The sequence below is a fragment of the Rhopalosiphum padi genome, chromosome 4 (assembly GCF_020882245.1).
Source record: "Rhopalosiphum padi isolate XX-2018 chromosome 4, ASM2088224v1, whole genome shotgun sequence".
NCBI lineage: Eukaryota > Metazoa > Arthropoda > Insecta > Hemiptera > Aphididae > Rhopalosiphum > Rhopalosiphum padi.
The window spans coordinates 34782922-34803040 of NC_083600.1; the positions used below are offsets into that span (position 1 = coordinate 34782922).

Sequence of the window (20119 nt, forward strand, 5' to 3'; positions counted from 1 at the left end):
TTAATAAAGTTGATTTTGTTACACGGTTTTTTTTTTTTTTTGAATCAATATTCCTTTTAGGTCAAACAAAGTTTGTTTTTGTTTACCTACCGGTATTGTTTTCACAAGTAATTGAAAACCCGAATCTTGATGTATTAAAAATATATTATTTATGTATTTGTTCATAAAAGAACAAAACAAACCTTTCAGTTTAGTTAGAAATTAAATTCATTTGGATTCTATGTTACACATATACAAGCTAAGGTCGGTCTTTTTATCTTATGCGTACTCTATCCTCTTACTATGTATATAACTTGCATGTACTTGTCGATCATAAAATAATTGTTAAAACATTTTTAAGACACAATAAACTACAGGAATAAACAGATAAACATCACGGAAAGTATATGTGAGCGTATATCATATATTATTATATTATGTATATTGTATATATCTCCGAATCCTGTTGTATAAACATAATAATTGGTTTTAATCGTGATAATCGTGTCAATTACACTCGTCTCAAGAACAAAATACTTGTTTTATAGTATATTACTTAACGACGGGTAAACGGAATTATAATGATAATATATTCCGTGGGATAAAATGCCATTTGTGAGATCGCAGACATTATATAAAAATATATTATGTACTCGCATGTCTCGTACGAATCTGACCGAGCTCCAGATAATGATTCGACTCGTAGATAATTGTATATATATGTAAAAGCGCAGGGTCGTCCGTCGCTCGGACTTAATGTAAATTATAGGACTGCGATAAGATTATAACAATAATAAGACAACCTCTTGAAATCGCGACCGCTTCGGCGGTGACGTTGATATTAAACGGAGTCTGCTCGTAACAGTAATGGCGTCTCCCAGACTGACGATGGCAGCAGTCGCAGTAGTTGACAATGTACTACCTAAGTAATAATATAAGTGCCGGCCAAAACAGTATAAAACGTTCTCGAGCTGTTGACGTTTTTGATCCTTTCGGGCGATTGTCCTTTCTCTTATTCGGATACCACAGACTTTCGTCCATCGCGCATTTCCTTTGTCCGCAAGTACGACCTTTTGAAAACGATATTTCCCAGAACGTCAACTCCTATTTTTATTATAATCTAAGTGCATCTGTCAGTTTTATATTTTAATTTATAATATGTGTGCGTGGTGTTTATTGTAATAATATAATATTATGGTTTAAGGACGTTTTCTTCGAAGCGCAATAGACATGTACACAAACATAATAATTATATTACATATATTATGTATCCTTGATCCTCCGAACTTCGGTAGGTTCGTGGTATGTACCTTAACACATTGGTAAGCGTCTATCTAGAATGCCAATACCTATATATACATATAATACTATACGTGAAACGTGCATATTATTATGTACAAAATACTGTTGGACATTGGTTAACGTTGTATACATATACGTACTGAAATAAACGTGTTCGTGGTATAATACATTTTTTTACTCATTGAAAAAACGCCAATAATGGCGTAGGCGGTCAATTGCATTCAAAACTGTTACGGCGGCGACCAATTTACGATATTCGGTGGTCATAAAAGCGTTCGCGTGCGATGGCTGTATGAGCAATATCAATTTTAACGGGACAAATCGCGCGGAAATGATAAATAATATTATATATATAATAACCCCTCCCATTCCGTGTATAATATAAATAATAAATATATATAAGTATGGGTGCAAAAATACAAATTGTATAAATCACGTTATTGTTTACGACACCGATGAGAAATGGTAAATAAAACTCTGTCGATTATTATATTTTCTTGTTTATATATATATATATATATGTATAGAACTTAGAAATTGGCAAAAACCTTAGTGAAAACGCGCAATTCATATATATATATATATATATATTATGTACACCACTTTCCACGCACCACGAAATCGGTCTGATAATAATTTATTGTATCGGCGACGACGGCGGTGGTGGTCCATTAGAGAAATGTGTCGTTTTATAAATTACGACCACAACTATTGGTTGGTCGGTTTGTCACACCTTCGACTTCTTCGTATCACGCGCATCCCACCTGCAACATTCTCCAAAAACGTTTTTTCGCGACCAACTGTGATGAGAAGTTTATACCAAGTACGAAATATATTATTGCGGTTATATCTGAGTGACTAGATAATAGATATTCGACTAGATAACCACGTATATAGTGTGTTTTTTTTATAGCTTTTACGAATACGAAAAATCGGCAAACGTCCGGTTGTTCCATATCCGATACCGACAATCTTAAAGTTTTGTGTTATAATTTTTTATACAATGTGGTGGACCTCTTGTGTGTGATGAATTTCAGCAAGAGGATTTATTATTTCATGGTAATTACAGTACGTTATTAAATAATATGTAATACAATTAAAAATATATTTTTATATTAGTTTTGTACTAACCACTGATTGTCTTGCAATTTGTATAATTTTTTTTTATTTACTATTTTGGATAGAAATTAACAATTCAAAAAGCTCCCTGCAGAACCTGCAGATATGATTTTAGATAGATTTTCTTATTTATTCGGTAGTTACACAACTGCAGTCAACTTTTTATTACTGCAATAATTACAAGAACATGTGCCGACGAAATTTGTTTGGCGCTATTATAGGTCTGGGAAATTAACATCGTTATTGCTGGCATAAACCAAACTCTGCTTGTTTTTCGTATATTTGATGTTTCTAAATTTTTCATAGTTGTCCAATACTGATACTCATTAATATATCTTTCAAAATGTTAATCTTCGACATTTTCTGTATTAAAATCCCAAAATAATAAACTTATAACAATATTTAATTCAAAATTGTGAATAATAAACTTTCTTATAATTTTTAACGGGTTTTTAACGAGTTTTTAATGGGCTTCTATCGTTTTTTTTCTATCCCATTCTAAGTAACGAACTCTTCACAAAAAATACAAATGTCGTGTCATTTTTTCTTTTTCTTTCATAACAAGTTAATAATTGTTTTCATTTTGTAGTAAGTACGCGTAGTTCAGTTGAAGTAGATACTTGAAATTCAAGTATTTTTTTGTACACCTAATTTAAATTAGAATTTAAAACCAATTGGTAATTTAATTTGAAATGATTATACATAGGTTTTTCTATAAATATTAAACTACTTATAACATGCTATTTGTTCATTTTTAACATTCAAGCCATTTAAATGCACTATATTATAAAGCATATAAACACATCAAAATGTATAAAATTATTGTAAATTTGAAAACATTTAAAATTAAAATCACAAGATCGTACAAAATAGTATTATTTCTTATCATAAGCTACATAAATATAAACAAATATATTATATTATAACTATCACTTAATCTAACTTGAACTTATATTATATAAACTATATACGTATATTATATGCAATTAATCTGTATCTGGGTTTAGGTATATTTGAAAAAAACTAAAAAACCGTTTGTAACTTTTTATTAATTAATCATTTTATTCTCAAACTTGATGACGACAATATTAAAGTTTAGTGTCGAAAAAACTGTGCAACTTGTATTTATTTTTTATTGCGTTCCGTTTGCTTCTTCCGTTAAAATTTCGAGTGCACCGCCGCTGAATGTTTCGTGGAGGCGTATTCCGGACGTATTATTTATGATGTCGGATAAAAAGTGTGTACACACATTGGCTTTAGGGTTTTGAGCGAATAAAATATAAAAAGTAAATAAATAAACAGTAAGGTTTCGATCGAAAACTCTCGTATCTTTGTCCCGTGAGAGAGTTTTTTTCTTTCTTTGCGTTTTCGTTTCACTAACTCTAAAGCGTACGTGTATATATATATATATATATTTATGTAATAAGAATATTGTTTACTTGAATTTCGGGTCAAGAATTTTCACCGGGCTCAGAGATGTACTTAATGTTTGTGTTTTTTTTAGTTTATAATCAACTCTTGTCGTGTGATTTGGACCTTTCAAATGACTCGAAATCATCGATAAAATGAATATCGTTTTTCTTTATTATATTCTAGTCGATAGCTGTAATTTAACGTGTCTAGGTATACTATAATATATATATATGTCTTTGCATGTATACATTTTTATTCGTATACCAATATACAATGACTTTGTAAATCATATATTTTTGAATTCGCTAATGGTGATTGTATATATTGTCTACGTTTATGTATTATTATTATTACTTAATTGATAATATATGTTTGTTTATGGATTTTTTATAAAGTAGACTTAATTAAACTGTAATCATCAAACTTATACATTTTAAAAATTAAACTGTGTACTCTTGCCAGATTTTTGTGTAAGGTAGGTTAGGTTTTAAATTTAAATTTAGAAATAAGTTTTTAGAAATTAAAAGTATTTTTACCACATCAAATTCAAGCAATATAAATTAATATTAATGTAGTGTATACAGAGTGTAACAGGACTATTTAAAAAATATAGTAACATTTGTAATAAAAATTTGTCAAATAGTCTTGTTACACCTTATATATAAATATACATAAACTGATGAGTGAACATTTTTTATTCAATGATTTTATTTTTAAGTTATTAGTATTATCATAGAGGCAAATTCAATGTATTAATATTTTTTAATATTCTTATGTAATTACAAAACTTTAAATTATATATCCATTAGGTCAAATGTAAATTTTACGTTTCTTATTAAGAACATTTTTTTCTGAGAAATACGTTTTGACAGTCTTATAAACCAAATTTTTGCCAAAAAATTGCTTTTTTTAGGATATAATATTTATTATAGTTATGACTTTTCGAGGAAAAGGCATCGAGTTTGAGGCATTGAATTCACGCAGTTTACGTGTGTGCATATTATTTCTGATATTATTATTATTACTATTATTTTAGTCGTTTATTTATTGTGTTCATACTTTATCGTTATTTCGATCGTGGAATGTACCTACCTGTATAATTGTATGCACTAAAATTTAAATCGAATCGCAATCAATTAATCGGATAGGTATACGAGTGCGGCGCGTACACGCACAACATAATATTATTTTCTAGTTAATAAATTATTTTTTATAGGTTTTTCACTCTACGGACGATTATGATTTTTATACGCGTTTTATTATATGGGTAGGTACCTATATAATCGCGGGGCCCGTTTTTGAAATTTATGTTTTCCCATTAAATATACGTGCTATTGATTTCTTTTTTCTCTTCTCGGTGTATCCTATTTAATTTCAATAATTGAATGTTTCCCTTCTCGACAATATTATTACAGTACCTACCTATGTATGATAATATTATATTATTATAGGGGTACGGAATAATATATATAATTAAAAAAAAATTACAATAATAAATAAATAATTATGACCGATCAAAAATCAGTGCAATAGTATTACATGCCACTTCGATAGCGTATTAATACATACAAAACATTATATTATACACATAATAGTCGTCGATATAACGTTTTAATGTGTTCTATTCCGTGGCCAGGTCAGGTCTGTAATGTGTTTGCAGTAAATTGTTACGTTCTATCGCAGTGGAACGCGCCTTACCGCGGAAACGAGAAGCAACCGAAATCTCGCACGAGCGTGTTTGCGCGCACGCGTGTGTACTACATATTATTATAATGACGCGCAATTTATCATACTTTGCGGCGTTACGATAAATCTCCATCCAAGTCTGGGACGCGTGTGCGCTTTATTTATTTGTTGTTAAAAGGTCACATCGATCGGTTCCTTGCCGCGTTGCATCATTATTACACGCCTCGAGAAAACGAAAAATAATAATTTATACGACAATCGACGATGACATATTATTACTATGCGCATATACATATTATTATATTGTCATTATTATATCGACGACGGTCGTAACAACCGGCGAACTCTTCACGCGTCGCGATTCGCCTATTCAAGTGTGATAAAAAGCACCGGTTAACGCCGATACAAACGTGCACGGGTTATTATTATGCATTTATTGTGTACTGCTGCAGGTACACGATTAATGTCTTACCGCAGGTCGAGGCTTGACATTTCCGCATCTCCGAGTCCGCAATAATCATAACAATTATAATACAATTTACGATATTACCTATATCGACAAAATATAACGGTTGTCGTTGTTGTTCTAATACGATTCATACACTTAGTAACTGTTCTGAATATTATTGTGGACGAACACAATACGATTGGAAAATCGTGTCGTATCTGTCGTCTTTAAGTATGCCTTTAATATAACTCATTATTGATCGAAATAGTTTTAACATTATTGTATAATATTATCCTGTATACGGCCACATTTAATATTTTTTAATTTAAATATCCCATGTTTGATGTCTTATAGTTTCACGTATACCGATGTCTACCTTTAATTAAATACATAACAATATTTTTCTGTACATCCAATTACAGTAGGTATATCGATAATTGTTTTTTTTTTTTTAATTATACCTGGGAGTAGCTTGGTTTTTAAATAATTCGATACCGTGACAACCTATACAACATACATAGGTTCTGTTAATTTTTTTCTAACCTTTAATTAATTTTATTTGTTTCTGAATAAAAAATAATAATAATTTAACTGCGATGCGTATCATAGTATGTTTTATGTATTCTATAAACGATAAGTGCTTATTAATTACTTATTTAATATAACTACTTAAAATATGTCATACGCGTGAATTTACGAGTAACTTGAAATTTAAATCATGATTAATGTATAAGAACGAGATCAATGTATTAGTACGTTCATTACATAATAGAGCAGTACATTTTATAATTTGTTCGTTGTGAAGACCTGAAATTCATCATTTCAAAAACGGGACACATTCAAAACTAACATTTTATACCTACTATTATAGGTGATACATTTAGAAATATTATAAATATGATATACTTGATATAATATATACCTAAATAATCTAATGGTCGGATGTATGTGGTATGTACAATTTAATTCGTTTATATTGAATTCTTCGTATTGTTTCTTATTCGAAATAGATTCAATTTTAATAAATTTTTCTCGACTCAACATATTATTTAGAAACATTTATTTTCCCGTAAATATACTTGAATACTTCAGCGGATCCAATTATCGATATGAAAATATTTATATCACATATTTAATATAATATATTATTATACTAATTATTATTGCATCTGACTACCTGTGAGCGATTCTTAATATTTTGCTATTTCAACAGAAATTGCAATGTATTATCTACTACAGTAAAGTGAATGTTAACAATAAAATACAAAGCACAATTTATTTTTTCCATTTGCATAATATTGAGTGTTTTTTTTTTCTAACTTTTGAAGTAGTATTTATAAATATTATTATATATATATATTCAATATTGTATTGTATAATATTTAATTTAACGCTAATATTACAAACATCTAAAACACAACTTCAAGTCTTACATAATTACTTCAAAGCGTTTCCAAATGTTAAATTTAAGCAACATTTTACTATCGCTTTTGCATCAGTTACACGCACAATGTGCACGTTCATTGAAAATAATTAACTAATTGAGTTAAATTCTATTATAAACAAACGACATTTATGTTAATTAAACCAAATACATTAGATAATCTCTGTGGTTTATTATCTATAATATACACCTTATAATTGTATAATATAATTAAATTTGATAATAACAATAATATCAATAGTAATTTACATTTGTTAAAACAACAAAATATATAAATATCGAACTCAGAAATTGTACAATGTACTTATACATAGTAAGCCCGTGTAATCTGTTGTGTCTTGACATTCGTTTAGGACTAATCATATAATCATATAATATAATGTAGAATTATATAGAATATGCGTAATGCATAATATACTTATATTATACTTACTTGGCAATAAACGATTAAAAAATGTACTTTATTACTAAGTATTTTTTGTGTATGCAATTAGTGTTTTTATTTGTGATGTTAATAAAATACAAGTGACAAAAGACAATTTTTTGTATATCTAAATAACATCAATTATTGTTTGTTTTATAAAAAAACATATAAAAATAATATTGATAATAATAATAAATAATAATTACGATTTAACGTGTATGTATATCAATATAGTAGGTATATAATATTATTTATATTTAAATAAACTGCAACTGAGACATTAGGTATACTATATTACATAGTTTACGTAAAATAATAAAATACTTATTTTTAATCAACCATTTTACCTACTAATAAGTAATCACATTCGATAATGTTCTTACCACGATATACGTCATTCTATCTAGACTTTGTGTCTAATGATAAAACAGCAAATTGTATTGTGTGTACGCAGCTACAAAACAAAACATCATCGTTTGACCGGTTAGTACACAGCCGACTATACAATTATACCTATCATAGTTGTCGGCCGTGACCAATGATCTCCTCGTTGAGAAAATCTTCGCACGAGTATTCGGTCAAAACCGTAGGTACCGTCAAATATCCGCGGATATCGTATTCGTCGCGACCATGTCTGCGAGGGGGGAATTATTTTCGGTGGAATCGAGATGGTGTATATCGATTATTATAATATCTATAGACCACTCTCGCGATGTTGTCACTATCGCGGACATCATAACTGTTACATTTTGTCTTTGTATTATTCGATATTATGCGTGCCGTCCATCGCACGCGATCGTCAACGATAACCGTTTTGCAGTAACATTTCGCTGGAAAATTAAACAAAAAAAAAAAACCTTCGTACTCGTCGTCGCCGTCCGGTTCCGGTCGTGTCGTCCGACGATAATACAGATTATGAATAAAAAAATAATTTGACATGTCCGTGAATAATAATATAAATAATAACGATGATACGTGCAATAGGAAGTGTACTAATATTATAATATTATTTATAAGTAGTATACTTTTGAAAAAGTATATTATAATATATTTTACTGTAACGGCAATGACACGTCGCGTTGTTTTCGCGTTTTATCATTTCGTTGCGGCGTCCGTTTTTTCTTTTTTTCCATAACCAAATTAATTGTATTCCGAAATTTGTTTTGCAGGTGGTAAACCATGTGGGCAGAATGAGTCGGGGCCGAAGAAAATTGTTGGTGTACGGGCTGGTCGTCGGCACGTTGCTGTTGCTGGCGTACAAGCTCCGCTCGTGTCCCGAACCCGAACCTCAAACAATGTTCATGATGCCGAAAGACGTGAGTATGCCGCATATATTGTACCACGATATTATATGAAACACTAAAAATAATTTTAAAAATTCAAAATTATTATATTATACGAGTCAAATCATGACTATGCGAATGTTATGATTCTTGCCCGTAATAGCGTCGTTTTAATTCCGTTATATTACGGCGTGTGTGCCGGGGGACATAGGGTGTGGGTTGCACCAACTATAGCATCGGGGTTTAATATAATAATATGAGAATATTTTATGGTTTTACAAAACTCCATACGTTTTGGAAAAAAAAAGCCGGCGACAGTTGGGTCATTTTTTATTAATGTAATATTTTACTATTTTTTTTCAATTAAGAACAAAATCGATTACTATTTTAATTTTTTATGATATAGGTACCTATACATAATATAGTGTGAACGACAGAAAAATAATAAAAATAAAGTGCTATTGCCGCTATTGGTCTGGCATAGTTTTTTTATTTTTTAATTATTTTCTTTCCTATCGATTTATTCATATTTAATTTACGTACCTACTGAGTTCCAAAAAGAATTTCACCGTTTTTAAGTAGCTCGCATGACCGCAGGGGTTATATCATAGATATAATATATTACGCTATCAGTCTTACAATTTTAGTATACATCAATGATCAATATTTAATACTTATTAATGTGGTTTCTAGTATAATGACTCGAAAACATATTGAACATTTTAACTATCACACGACGTTTTTTTTGTATTCATACAAAAAATAGCTTTAAAAAATATATTGATTTTTTTAACTGCAGTTTATAACGGTTTACGATAAATGTCCAATTAAATATAATTGGCTAATATATTATATCTATATATTCGATACAAATAAAGCCTACTAGGAAATTTTTTTTGCCGAATGTTTATTATTATTATTACACTCTATATTTAGAGCAATTAATGTATTTTGTTTTATAATTGTTAAATAATGTGTTTATATTACTATATTGGTAATCGTTTCGGTTAATTATAAATTACAATAATTTCAATGCACAGATTACGGAAGGTCCCACATCTACTGCACGCGCAAGTTTTATATTATTAAACGCACTATTTAGATAATATCCAAGATAACATCATGATGTAGAATTTTTATTACCCAAATAATATAACTCAAAATATTTTTTTTACTTAACATACGTAGTCATAAATTTATTTATAAGATATATATATTAATATATTTTCTATATAATAATTATATTATTATTTATCACTAAAATGTCTTTTTGTTATAGCGCCTTTCTATACAGTTATTACCTACTTTTAAGTTATAATACACTTATTTATATTATTACCGATAATCACATGGCAGATTCTATACATTTTGACTTATCGTGTGCCATAAGCAGGCCGCCGGGTTTAAAAATTGCTATGTTAAGATAAAACACGATAAGAAAAGCATTTTGTTTCGTGTTAAGTTCATTAATATTATAATCCATATGTGTTAACTTATTTAAATTCGTCCGAATTAAATATAATAAAATATTATTATAGCCGCGGGAGCAATGAAATAATCTATAATCTCAGTGTAATAAATGTAATAAATATATGTATTTATAAGCCCTATACTACCTGCAAATAAATTTGTTAAATTGCATATTATACCTATCTAATTAAATAAAAAAAAAAAAATCTGTACGTAAGTCATAGTACATTTTTTATTTAACGATAATTTCATGTAAATCGAATTGAACTATAAACAATCGGATTCGTCGATAACTGTCAAACCGCATCACGACATATTTTACGATGTCTATATATTATAATAGGTACGTACCTACATAGTACATGTGTATACGTTCTCTTTGTGTTTCGTGAACATTAAAAAATATTTAATACATATCATAGATTCAGCTACAGATTGTGTTTAAAAATATTTTTAAATTATATTTTTTTCTATATGAACTTGTATTTTTATCCTTATACTTACTACAAATGAAAACTGGATGGAACGATACAATAATTATGCCTGTAATAATAACGGCTGCTCGGAAATATTACTTATTTAAGAATATAGTGTAGTGTATTTTTAGAAAAAATATGATTTAGACGCACACGAAAAGGATATACTACAGTCCGGTTAACATTTGAAGCCGACGCCGATTAATCATTAAGTTCGTTTTGCTTGTAATAAATCACGTTGAAAAAATTCTTCTTTATAAAAATTGTAAAGCTTACAAAATTTATGTGACGTGTACTCGTGTAATAGTGTAATATTTTGTAATTTTATTCGGATTTCCGTTTTTTTTTTTTTTTGTTCATATAAAATTATATACGCAGTACCTATTGTACTATAATTTAAAATTAAACGATTGTTAAAGGTTTAAACATTGCGTACTTAAACTGTTTATATAAACGTCAATAGTATATTAATACACGACAGTTTGTATTTACTGTGTTGTGGTTTACAATTGATGTTTGACATTATTTTTAAAGTTTGAGCAAATGTGACTATTGAGGAATGTTTTGATTTTATAATGGTGTTTTATATATACGGATAATATATAATTTTACATTTAATGACATTTATTACTCCAAACTTCTTTTTAGTAGAAAAAATAATTATAAGCCTCTTTTAATGATTAAATCGATTACAACACATGCTACTGTTTATACATTGGAGAGATTATTTTTAAACTTCTAATTAGTTATTTTTAATTAGTCTAGAAGCGTTAACAAAATCTACTGACAACCGCCAAAAATAAATTTAATTAAAAAAATATCAATAACAGTAATTTAAAAAAATATTAGATAAAATAGTTTTAATTGTGAGCTCTGTTCTGAATAAGTTTTATTTAATAATATTCCACATTTCCTATTCCGAAATGAGCATAAAAAGAGACAAAACGAATTTCTCAACAACAGTAGTCTCAATTGGTTCTGTCTGTCATTTTGAAAAAAATTTTTTTCAATGGACATAGTACTTATTATTTTTGGCGTTCACTGGATTATGTTATGTTAGACCACCAATGAAAATAAATAGCTATTCTATTGTTGACTATTTAAAAATAACGGTGTTTAATACCATGTCCCCATTACATTTTTTTCGTTGTAAATATTAAATAAGAATAATATAGTTTCAACGTTTTACTATCGTATCGCATACCTATACATTATACTCTTTACGTATATAATATATGTTCCTATACGTATATATTCTATTCATTTCCGTGTATTCAATTTTTATTTCGGAAATGAACACAAATTCGTGTAGTGAAACAATTATGAACATAATATATACATTGAAGTAAATATTCAACAATAATATCTGTGTTTGTATTTGTCTGCTCTTTATATGTTGCCTATATTATGTCGTTTTATTAATGTTCTATTTTCGTCGATTTTTTTCAACTCTGACTAGTCAGACTCACTCCTTTGTAATATAATAAACAATTATTTAAATTCCAAATAACCGTCCTTTTCATCGAGATTTTTTTTTTAATATATATATAATATTGTTACAACATAGTCATTTTCAGTGTCGGACAATACTAAAATACTTGTGAGAAACTTTAAATGACCTATACAATATAATGTTACAATTTACAACCATATTGCATTACGGTATATAATATACTATAAATATAATGCAGTGATGCAATAAACGGGTAGATCCTCTGGTCCAAACAACGCCCTTTATTAAGTCGTTATTAACTATTCATATTTATAATACTAAATTGTATTTAGTAATATTATTATTATTAAAAATAATAATATATAATAATATTAATGACATTTTTTGTGTAAATTATAAATCTACAGTAATAATGGACCGATTGGTCATGGTGAAAAATATTTTTTTTAAATGATTCCAACTAAAATAAAAGCATAATATTTTTAAAAACTTTAATTTATTGTATATCATTGAAATTACAGCAATTTGTATCGTTTATTTCAGAAATTCGTCACCGATGAAAACATGAAGATCTACTCTTATGACCGAAACATGCCATTAATATTCATCGGTGGTGTGCCCAGATCCGGCACTACGCTCATGAGAGCCATGTTGGACGCCCATCCGGACGTCCGGTAAATATAATTGTTTAAATATATATAAATATCAGATTGGATTATGGTACATACTACACAGTTATTAGTAGCTAATCTGTAGTTATGCATGTCTTAATACAATCTACTACTAGTACTACTGCAATATACTAAAAACACATTTTTATTGTATAATTTGTAAAACTATTAGTTGTTAATTGATTCATTAATCTGTAGTACATTAAAAATAAAAATATTATAATATTACGAATTAAGAACCACGTTTTGATTCCAACCGTGCACTGTAGGTGTGGCCAGGAGACCCGGGTAGTTCCTAGAATCCTGCAGATGCGCAATCACTGGTACAAGTCATCCAAAGAATCGCTTCGATTGAAGGAAGCCGGTGTTTCTGAAGAAGTCATAAACTCCGCAGTTGCTTCATTCATTCTCGAAGTAATCGCCCGGCATGGGGTACCGGCACCCCGACTGTGCAATAAGGACCCACTGGCGCTTAAGTCCATGGACTATCTAAAAGTATTGTTCCCCAACGCCAAGTACATATTCATGGTACGCGATGGCCGAGCTACCGTCCATTCTATCATATCGCGTAAAGTGAGTATATTAAATTGTAATATATTTTTTATTAGTTTTCATTATTTATTTTTTAAGCTTATAAATAATATACATAAAATGAAATTATAACATGTTACAACTGAAAAATATTATCTGAAAACAATAATGTTCAATATAATGCTAGTAATACGCTTTGTAAAATATATTAGGTATTATTTGTATATTTTACATCTTATTCTTATCTATGCACTATTGTAGGTAAATCACCTATAGCGAATTACGAAAATGTACGTTTATTTTTACTCTTTTTTTTTTATATATATTAAATGTTATCAAGTTTCTTATAAAATAAACGAAATTTATACTGTTCATATTTTATAAAAGCGAATTCTGAAGCTAAAGTCATGATATCCGTAATCTAATAATAAATCATACATCAATAAACCGTATAATATTATAGCATATTATGTAAATTTTCATAACATATTATCATATATTATTATGTATTATGTATAGACACGAGATCATTGAGTTTTATCTATTTAAAATGGAAATTGATGAACGCATATCGATACTATACAGCGATTTAATCCCAACTGCTGAGTCGTGAAAATATTTTATATTACTTATAACTTAAACAGTTAAATATGTCAGAATTAAATCAAAAGCTATATGTATGCTTTTTATATTTTATTATGCGATCAGAGTAATACTCTTCACTATAATCAACTTATAGGCTTCTCCAAGTTACGAACTCCGCTGTGAGAACCATATTTATTATTCTAGAAAATATTCGAGCCAATTTCTTATTGGACGAATAGCTTTAATTTACACAGAAGAACAATATCATTGGAAAAATCACTGTTTTTTGTTGAACGTTATAAATAAATAATAATATGATACACTAAGCCAAAAACTAATTTCATTCACACCTACTTTATTTCAAGGAAAATATTAATTCAAAGAACGTGCTACAGTACAACGTCGAATGTAAGAAAACCATCTCTGGTTGTGAATGAATACTACGATCTTTAAGATAAAATACGAACGTTAATGGCCTTATTAGGTACCAGAATAATTTCGAAACTTGATAAACTTTAATAATTAAACTTTGTGAATAAATCAAATAATTTAAAAGTTTATTTACGAGACTGGCTTATACAATATTTAATACGTTTACGACGCGTTAATTTTATTCTGCGCAAAAACGCTTTCATAATTCATGTTAGTTTATTTTCGTTTTGACTGAAAAAGTACTTACGCGTCGGTTGGTTGTGGTTCACTGGGTTAAGTTAAATAAATATAATATATACGTATTGTGTAACTATGTGTATTATATTATACTGCGTATGGTTTAATTTGTCGTTATTTTTGACGTATATAGAGGTGGTGTTTTAACGAATATTATTTTACGCTGCTGTGAGCAAGGTCGCTGATGTCAAAATGCCGACAGACGAATCAGTCCTGTGTCAAATCCGACACATATTTTTAAACTAAAATAAGTTGATTAATATTTTGATCACCGAATGGTTTTAGTTGAACCGACAGACGTGTATAATTTGATTTGTATGTAAGAAAGGTTTCTTTAATAAATACATTATAAATACCATATAATTTAAAATAAGCTCTTGTAAGGCTCTAATTGAACTAAAATTGATATTTTATAATCTGAGCGGAGCGATTGTACAATGATGCATGTATTTTTCCTGTCTGTCATCATATTTTGAAGCAGTAAAAATGTTTTGATTTTCAAAAGTAGGGAGGGGGGTTCTGGTAGTAAAGTGGATTTAGATGATACTTAACTTTGGGAGTCTAAAATAACTATTTCCCTGTACTTTTTTTGGTGTGAATCGAAAACAAATAAGTAAATAACTATAGATATTTGAAATTTTAAAAATATTTTGACTCTGAGTTATTTACTCGTATATTTTACAGGCATGAAAAATTTTCATTTTTTTTTCAATAAAATAAATTTCAATTAAAAATTATTCACTGGATAGAAATTCTTGATAAGTTAGTGCAAAGTTCTTCTTTAGTCGTGAATTTTTCAATTAAAAAATATCGAAAATGGGTCACAATGTTTTTTTTTTAATCGTTTAAAGTTTGAATTTTGATAATATTCGTCAAATAATCAAAAATGTGCTTTTGAATTCACTTTAAAATAAAATAAACTTGGTTGATGCTTTCAATGAAGATTTAACGTGTAGACAAGATTTGGCTGCTTTTTGAAATAGTTTATGGAGCCTTTAATTCTCATAAAACAATAAAAAAAAAAAATTCTCAAAATTACAGTGACGTGATATGGTTGCATAAACTATTTTGCGTATCTTAACATAAATATAATATTATTATATGCACAATATGACGTACTATACAATTAAAAAATTAACGGTGTTAAAAGTTATGTATTTTTTCCCTGAAATCTATATATAATATATATCTTATTTAATTTCTTTATTATTATAATATAGCATTATAACATATTATTCTATATTAATTACTTCATCTCGTTTTTATAAAATAGGTGACAATCACTGGTTTTGACTTGAACAGCTATAGACAGTGTCTGGAAAAATGGGACGACGCTATCAGCGTCATGTACAAAAACTGCAACAAAGTCGGATCTGGGTACTGTCTGATGGTATACTACGAACAATTGGTGTTGAGACCTCGGGCCACATTAACCGAGATACTCAACTTCTTGGACATCCCGTGGAACGAGACGGTGCTCCACCACAATGAGATGATCAACAAACCCGGTGGCATCGCTCTATCGATGTAAGTCCATATACTGACCATTTCCCAATGCGCATATAATAATATAGTGTAGGATAGTTTATCTAATATTCATTTTCCGGCGATTTCAACTCGAGTTAATATAACTTTGTACTTATTCCCTTCATAATGGTTGTAAATTATTAAATGAAACACGCGTCTAAGCTTTCCGACCGCTTGTAGATATCTTTACGTCGTTGTAGATTCTGAGCGAAGCGATGAATTTATTTTATTTTAATATCCCCATTTGAATATTTAACCAATATTATTTATTTACATTTAATGTTTATTTAAGCGGAGTAGATCATCTGCAATATTTAGTTGAATTTTAATAACACAATCTACCAGAATTTAAATATATTTATAAAATTCACCTGATATGTATAAATGTACCTCTCGCAGTGACCTAAAAATTTGATTTTGAATACATTTATTACCAGCTACTCAGTACTCATCAATTCGTTCGCATAATTAATTGTTTCATTGTATAATATTTTATTCTTTATACATGACTTTTCAACCATCTTTTTACTTGCTTTATGTCTATTGTTATTTCGGCCACTCGTTTAAATTAATTTTTTTAGCAAACTTCCTAATTTTACAAAATTTTATATTTTAAGTTTAATATTGTAAATAAAAACTTAAGTAAATGTGTTTTTACTCGGCTAATTTAATTAAATTTGTTTTCAATGTAAAAGGTCATATTTATATGTTATTCTACCCCTGCAACTATTTAGCTGTAATAGTATTTCTAGTATTTTTTTCTATATTCTTACATTCAGTATGATTTATAAAAATATAATTATATTATGGACAAAATATACAAGATTCAAGTCTAAAAATAGTCGCTGAATGAAAATTATATTCACTCGAATATTCTATTACAAATAATTGCTGTCATGTGATAGGGTAACACCAACGATTTATGTGTATAGTAGTAAATCATAATTTAATAAATTCAATTCCCGTAATATTATTGTTACTCCGAACCCAAATAACAATTTCAACTCTCGAATAAGAAAACCATATGCGGAAGTTATCTCACTTTGTCCATAACGATAATAGGTTGTAGTATCCCTTACAAAAAAAACTCATTTCAACGAACACTTTTAAAAATTGTGGTGTATTGATTTTCCGTAGAATAAAAAACAAGCTTAAAGGTTTTCGATAGAATTGTCTGCTTACCACGGACGACGGACATATTAGAAAAAGAAAATACGGTAAAAGATATAAAATATATTTCCTGTTTTTTTTTGTTACGTTATCATGATACATCTTTCGACCGACACATCAGCAGTTGCGTACCGCATGTCTCAAACATTTGTGCAGATGATTTACTCATTAGCGTGTACACCCCCGCCAACTAAGGCATGTCGTCTATCGGTACAATAGGCCATATATAATGTATACAGGAACATATAATTCAAAAATAAATGTTCGTCTCTAAAATACAATATTTAATTAAATGCGATGTGCATATATAATATCTATGGCTCAAGCGTATAATAAAATAGTATGTCACAAGTCATAAAATCAATATTTATGTGCAATATGTATAATTTTGCGCTTGCTTGAATGTAACCTTTAAATATATTTATTTATTTCATGTAAACTCATTAAATATCACTGCTGAACCTAGGCTAAGCGTCAAGTTATAATAATTTTGTTAGTTGAGATAGTTAGCAATGTTAGCATACTTACACTTGGCGTCTCATAAAGCTCACAAAGTTTATACCCGACTTTACAGCCCTTTCTTTGTGTGTTGCTGTGGTGAACTTTGGAGTTCTCGTTCGTCAATCGCGTTTGTAGGGTCCCTCTTTTCCGTCCACAGTGCGCGTCGACTACAAGGAAACCTTAATACACTTCTACTAATTTTGTTCCTCCTTTAAAATATAATATATTTAATTATGTATTACCATAACACTATTATCATAAATCTATATTTTACAATAGCGTGTTTAGGAGTTTTCAAAATAATAGGTATAGAGAAGGTGACATACTAACAATGTTTCGAAGAAATTTAAAATACAAACGATTGAAAATCCTAGCTGTACCTATATAAACCGGCTTTGTATGAAAAAAAAAACGTAATTTTAAAATAAATGCATTCGCGCTCAGAATCTAAAACTATATATTGAATATACTATTAATAAGTGATATTTTTCTAACCAAACATGTACGCGGCTTAAACATTTGTGAAATTTGCGTTTTAACGAATAACCAGTCCCTCCGCTGTAGATCCATACCTCCTGTTTGGCGTTGTATACAACTGACAAATAAGTATTTCCTTCCTGTTGTGTATATACATATTACATATTTATAATATTTAGCCGGCAAGTGAGTGATGAGTTCTATAACGTTTGTGTTTGTTGTAGGGTGGAACGTTCGTCCGACCAAGTGGTTAGGCCGCTGTACCAAGAAGCATTGACCAAATGGGTTGGCCAGATACCCGACGACGTGGTTAACGATATGGCAAACATCGCACCTATGCTAAGCACACTCGGGTACGACCCGGCCGCCAATCCGCCCACGTACGGCATCCCGGAAGACACCGCCGGATCGGAACGTCAGTACGACACGAATGCCAGCGGAGATAATACGAAACAACACACCACCACGCGGAGGAGGTAGTCGAAATACAATACATATATTATACATAATTTTTTTTTTTGTTTTTTTTTTTTAAATCGTTTCACACTTCTTATTATTATAATCGTTTAAATTTTGTGTACAATGTACATAGGTACCTACTTTAATATGATAATATTATACGAGTATACTTGAACAAAATAAAATTTTAATTTTGTATTAATAATTACTGAACGGTTTGTCGAACGTGTGTACATATAGTTGGTATTAAATAAATATAATATATATATATATATATACATGTATGATGATAATATATGTATGTTTGTATGTATTTGTTCTACTTATATTATTACGATGATGTTGGGTATTATAAATATATACCTAGTTAATATAATGTTTGTACGTTATTATTATTATTATTATTATTATTACTATTGTACTATTGTTCGCGTTTTTTTTTAAATATTTTTTTATATATACATAAATATTATATTTTATTATTACTTTCCTTTTTGTACTTAGATATTGTTTACACTAATTACGAGTGAGAGAGTTCTTGTCGATATTTATAATTATTAATTACTGTTTTTTTTTTTTTACATTATTGTTATGAAACGACAATCTCATTAATGTATTCGATTTAAAAAAAAAATGATAACTAGATTTTTTTTCTTCAAATATAGCAAGACTTGTACAACTTATAATGTGTTATTTCCTATACTGGAGCTTGATTATTGTGTTTATTATATTTTTATACACTATATACCCTATTAACTAAATAATATCCGTCTAAAACCCTAATTGTTGATATAAATTTGTATTTTAGAACCTTTTCCTACATTTTTAAGTTATTAAAAATGACCCAGACCATATTATTGTAATAATTTGGATTAATAATATTTCGTAAATTAGGTATAAACTATAAAGATGTAATAATTATATAAACGTTATTATACCATTGACATAAGAAAATATGATTGTCATTATGTACAAACAACGAGTATATTTATTCAAAAAAGGGAAAGTAAATAAATCGATTTATCTAGCCAA

The 20119-nt window shown here is 28.8% G+C and overlaps 1 protein-coding gene across 3 annotated transcripts in view; it reads left to right on the top strand.

The window, feature by feature from the left end:
• LOC132929613 (protein-tyrosine sulfotransferase) overlaps positions 1–19773 on the top strand; it is a 97291-nt gene extending 77518 nt beyond the window's left edge. For 2 of the 3 annotated variants that reach the window (XM_060995088.1, XM_060995087.1), the window contains 5 exons: positions 8985–9131; positions 13041–13171; positions 13438–13741; positions 16227–16480; positions 18853–19773. In XM_060995088.1, coding sequence (XP_060851071.1) covers positions 8985–9131; positions 13041–13171; positions 13438–13741; positions 16227–16480; positions 18853–19108 — 1092 coding nt within the window. In that variant the 3' untranslated portion in view covers positions 19109–19773. Of the gene's footprint in view, positions 1–8338; positions 8402–8984; positions 9132–13040; positions 13172–13437; positions 13742–16226; positions 16481–18852 lie in introns of those variants that run through there. The other variant, XM_060995089.1, reaches the window with a different exon arrangement.
• The last annotated feature ends 346 nt before the right edge of the window (positions 19774–20119 follow it).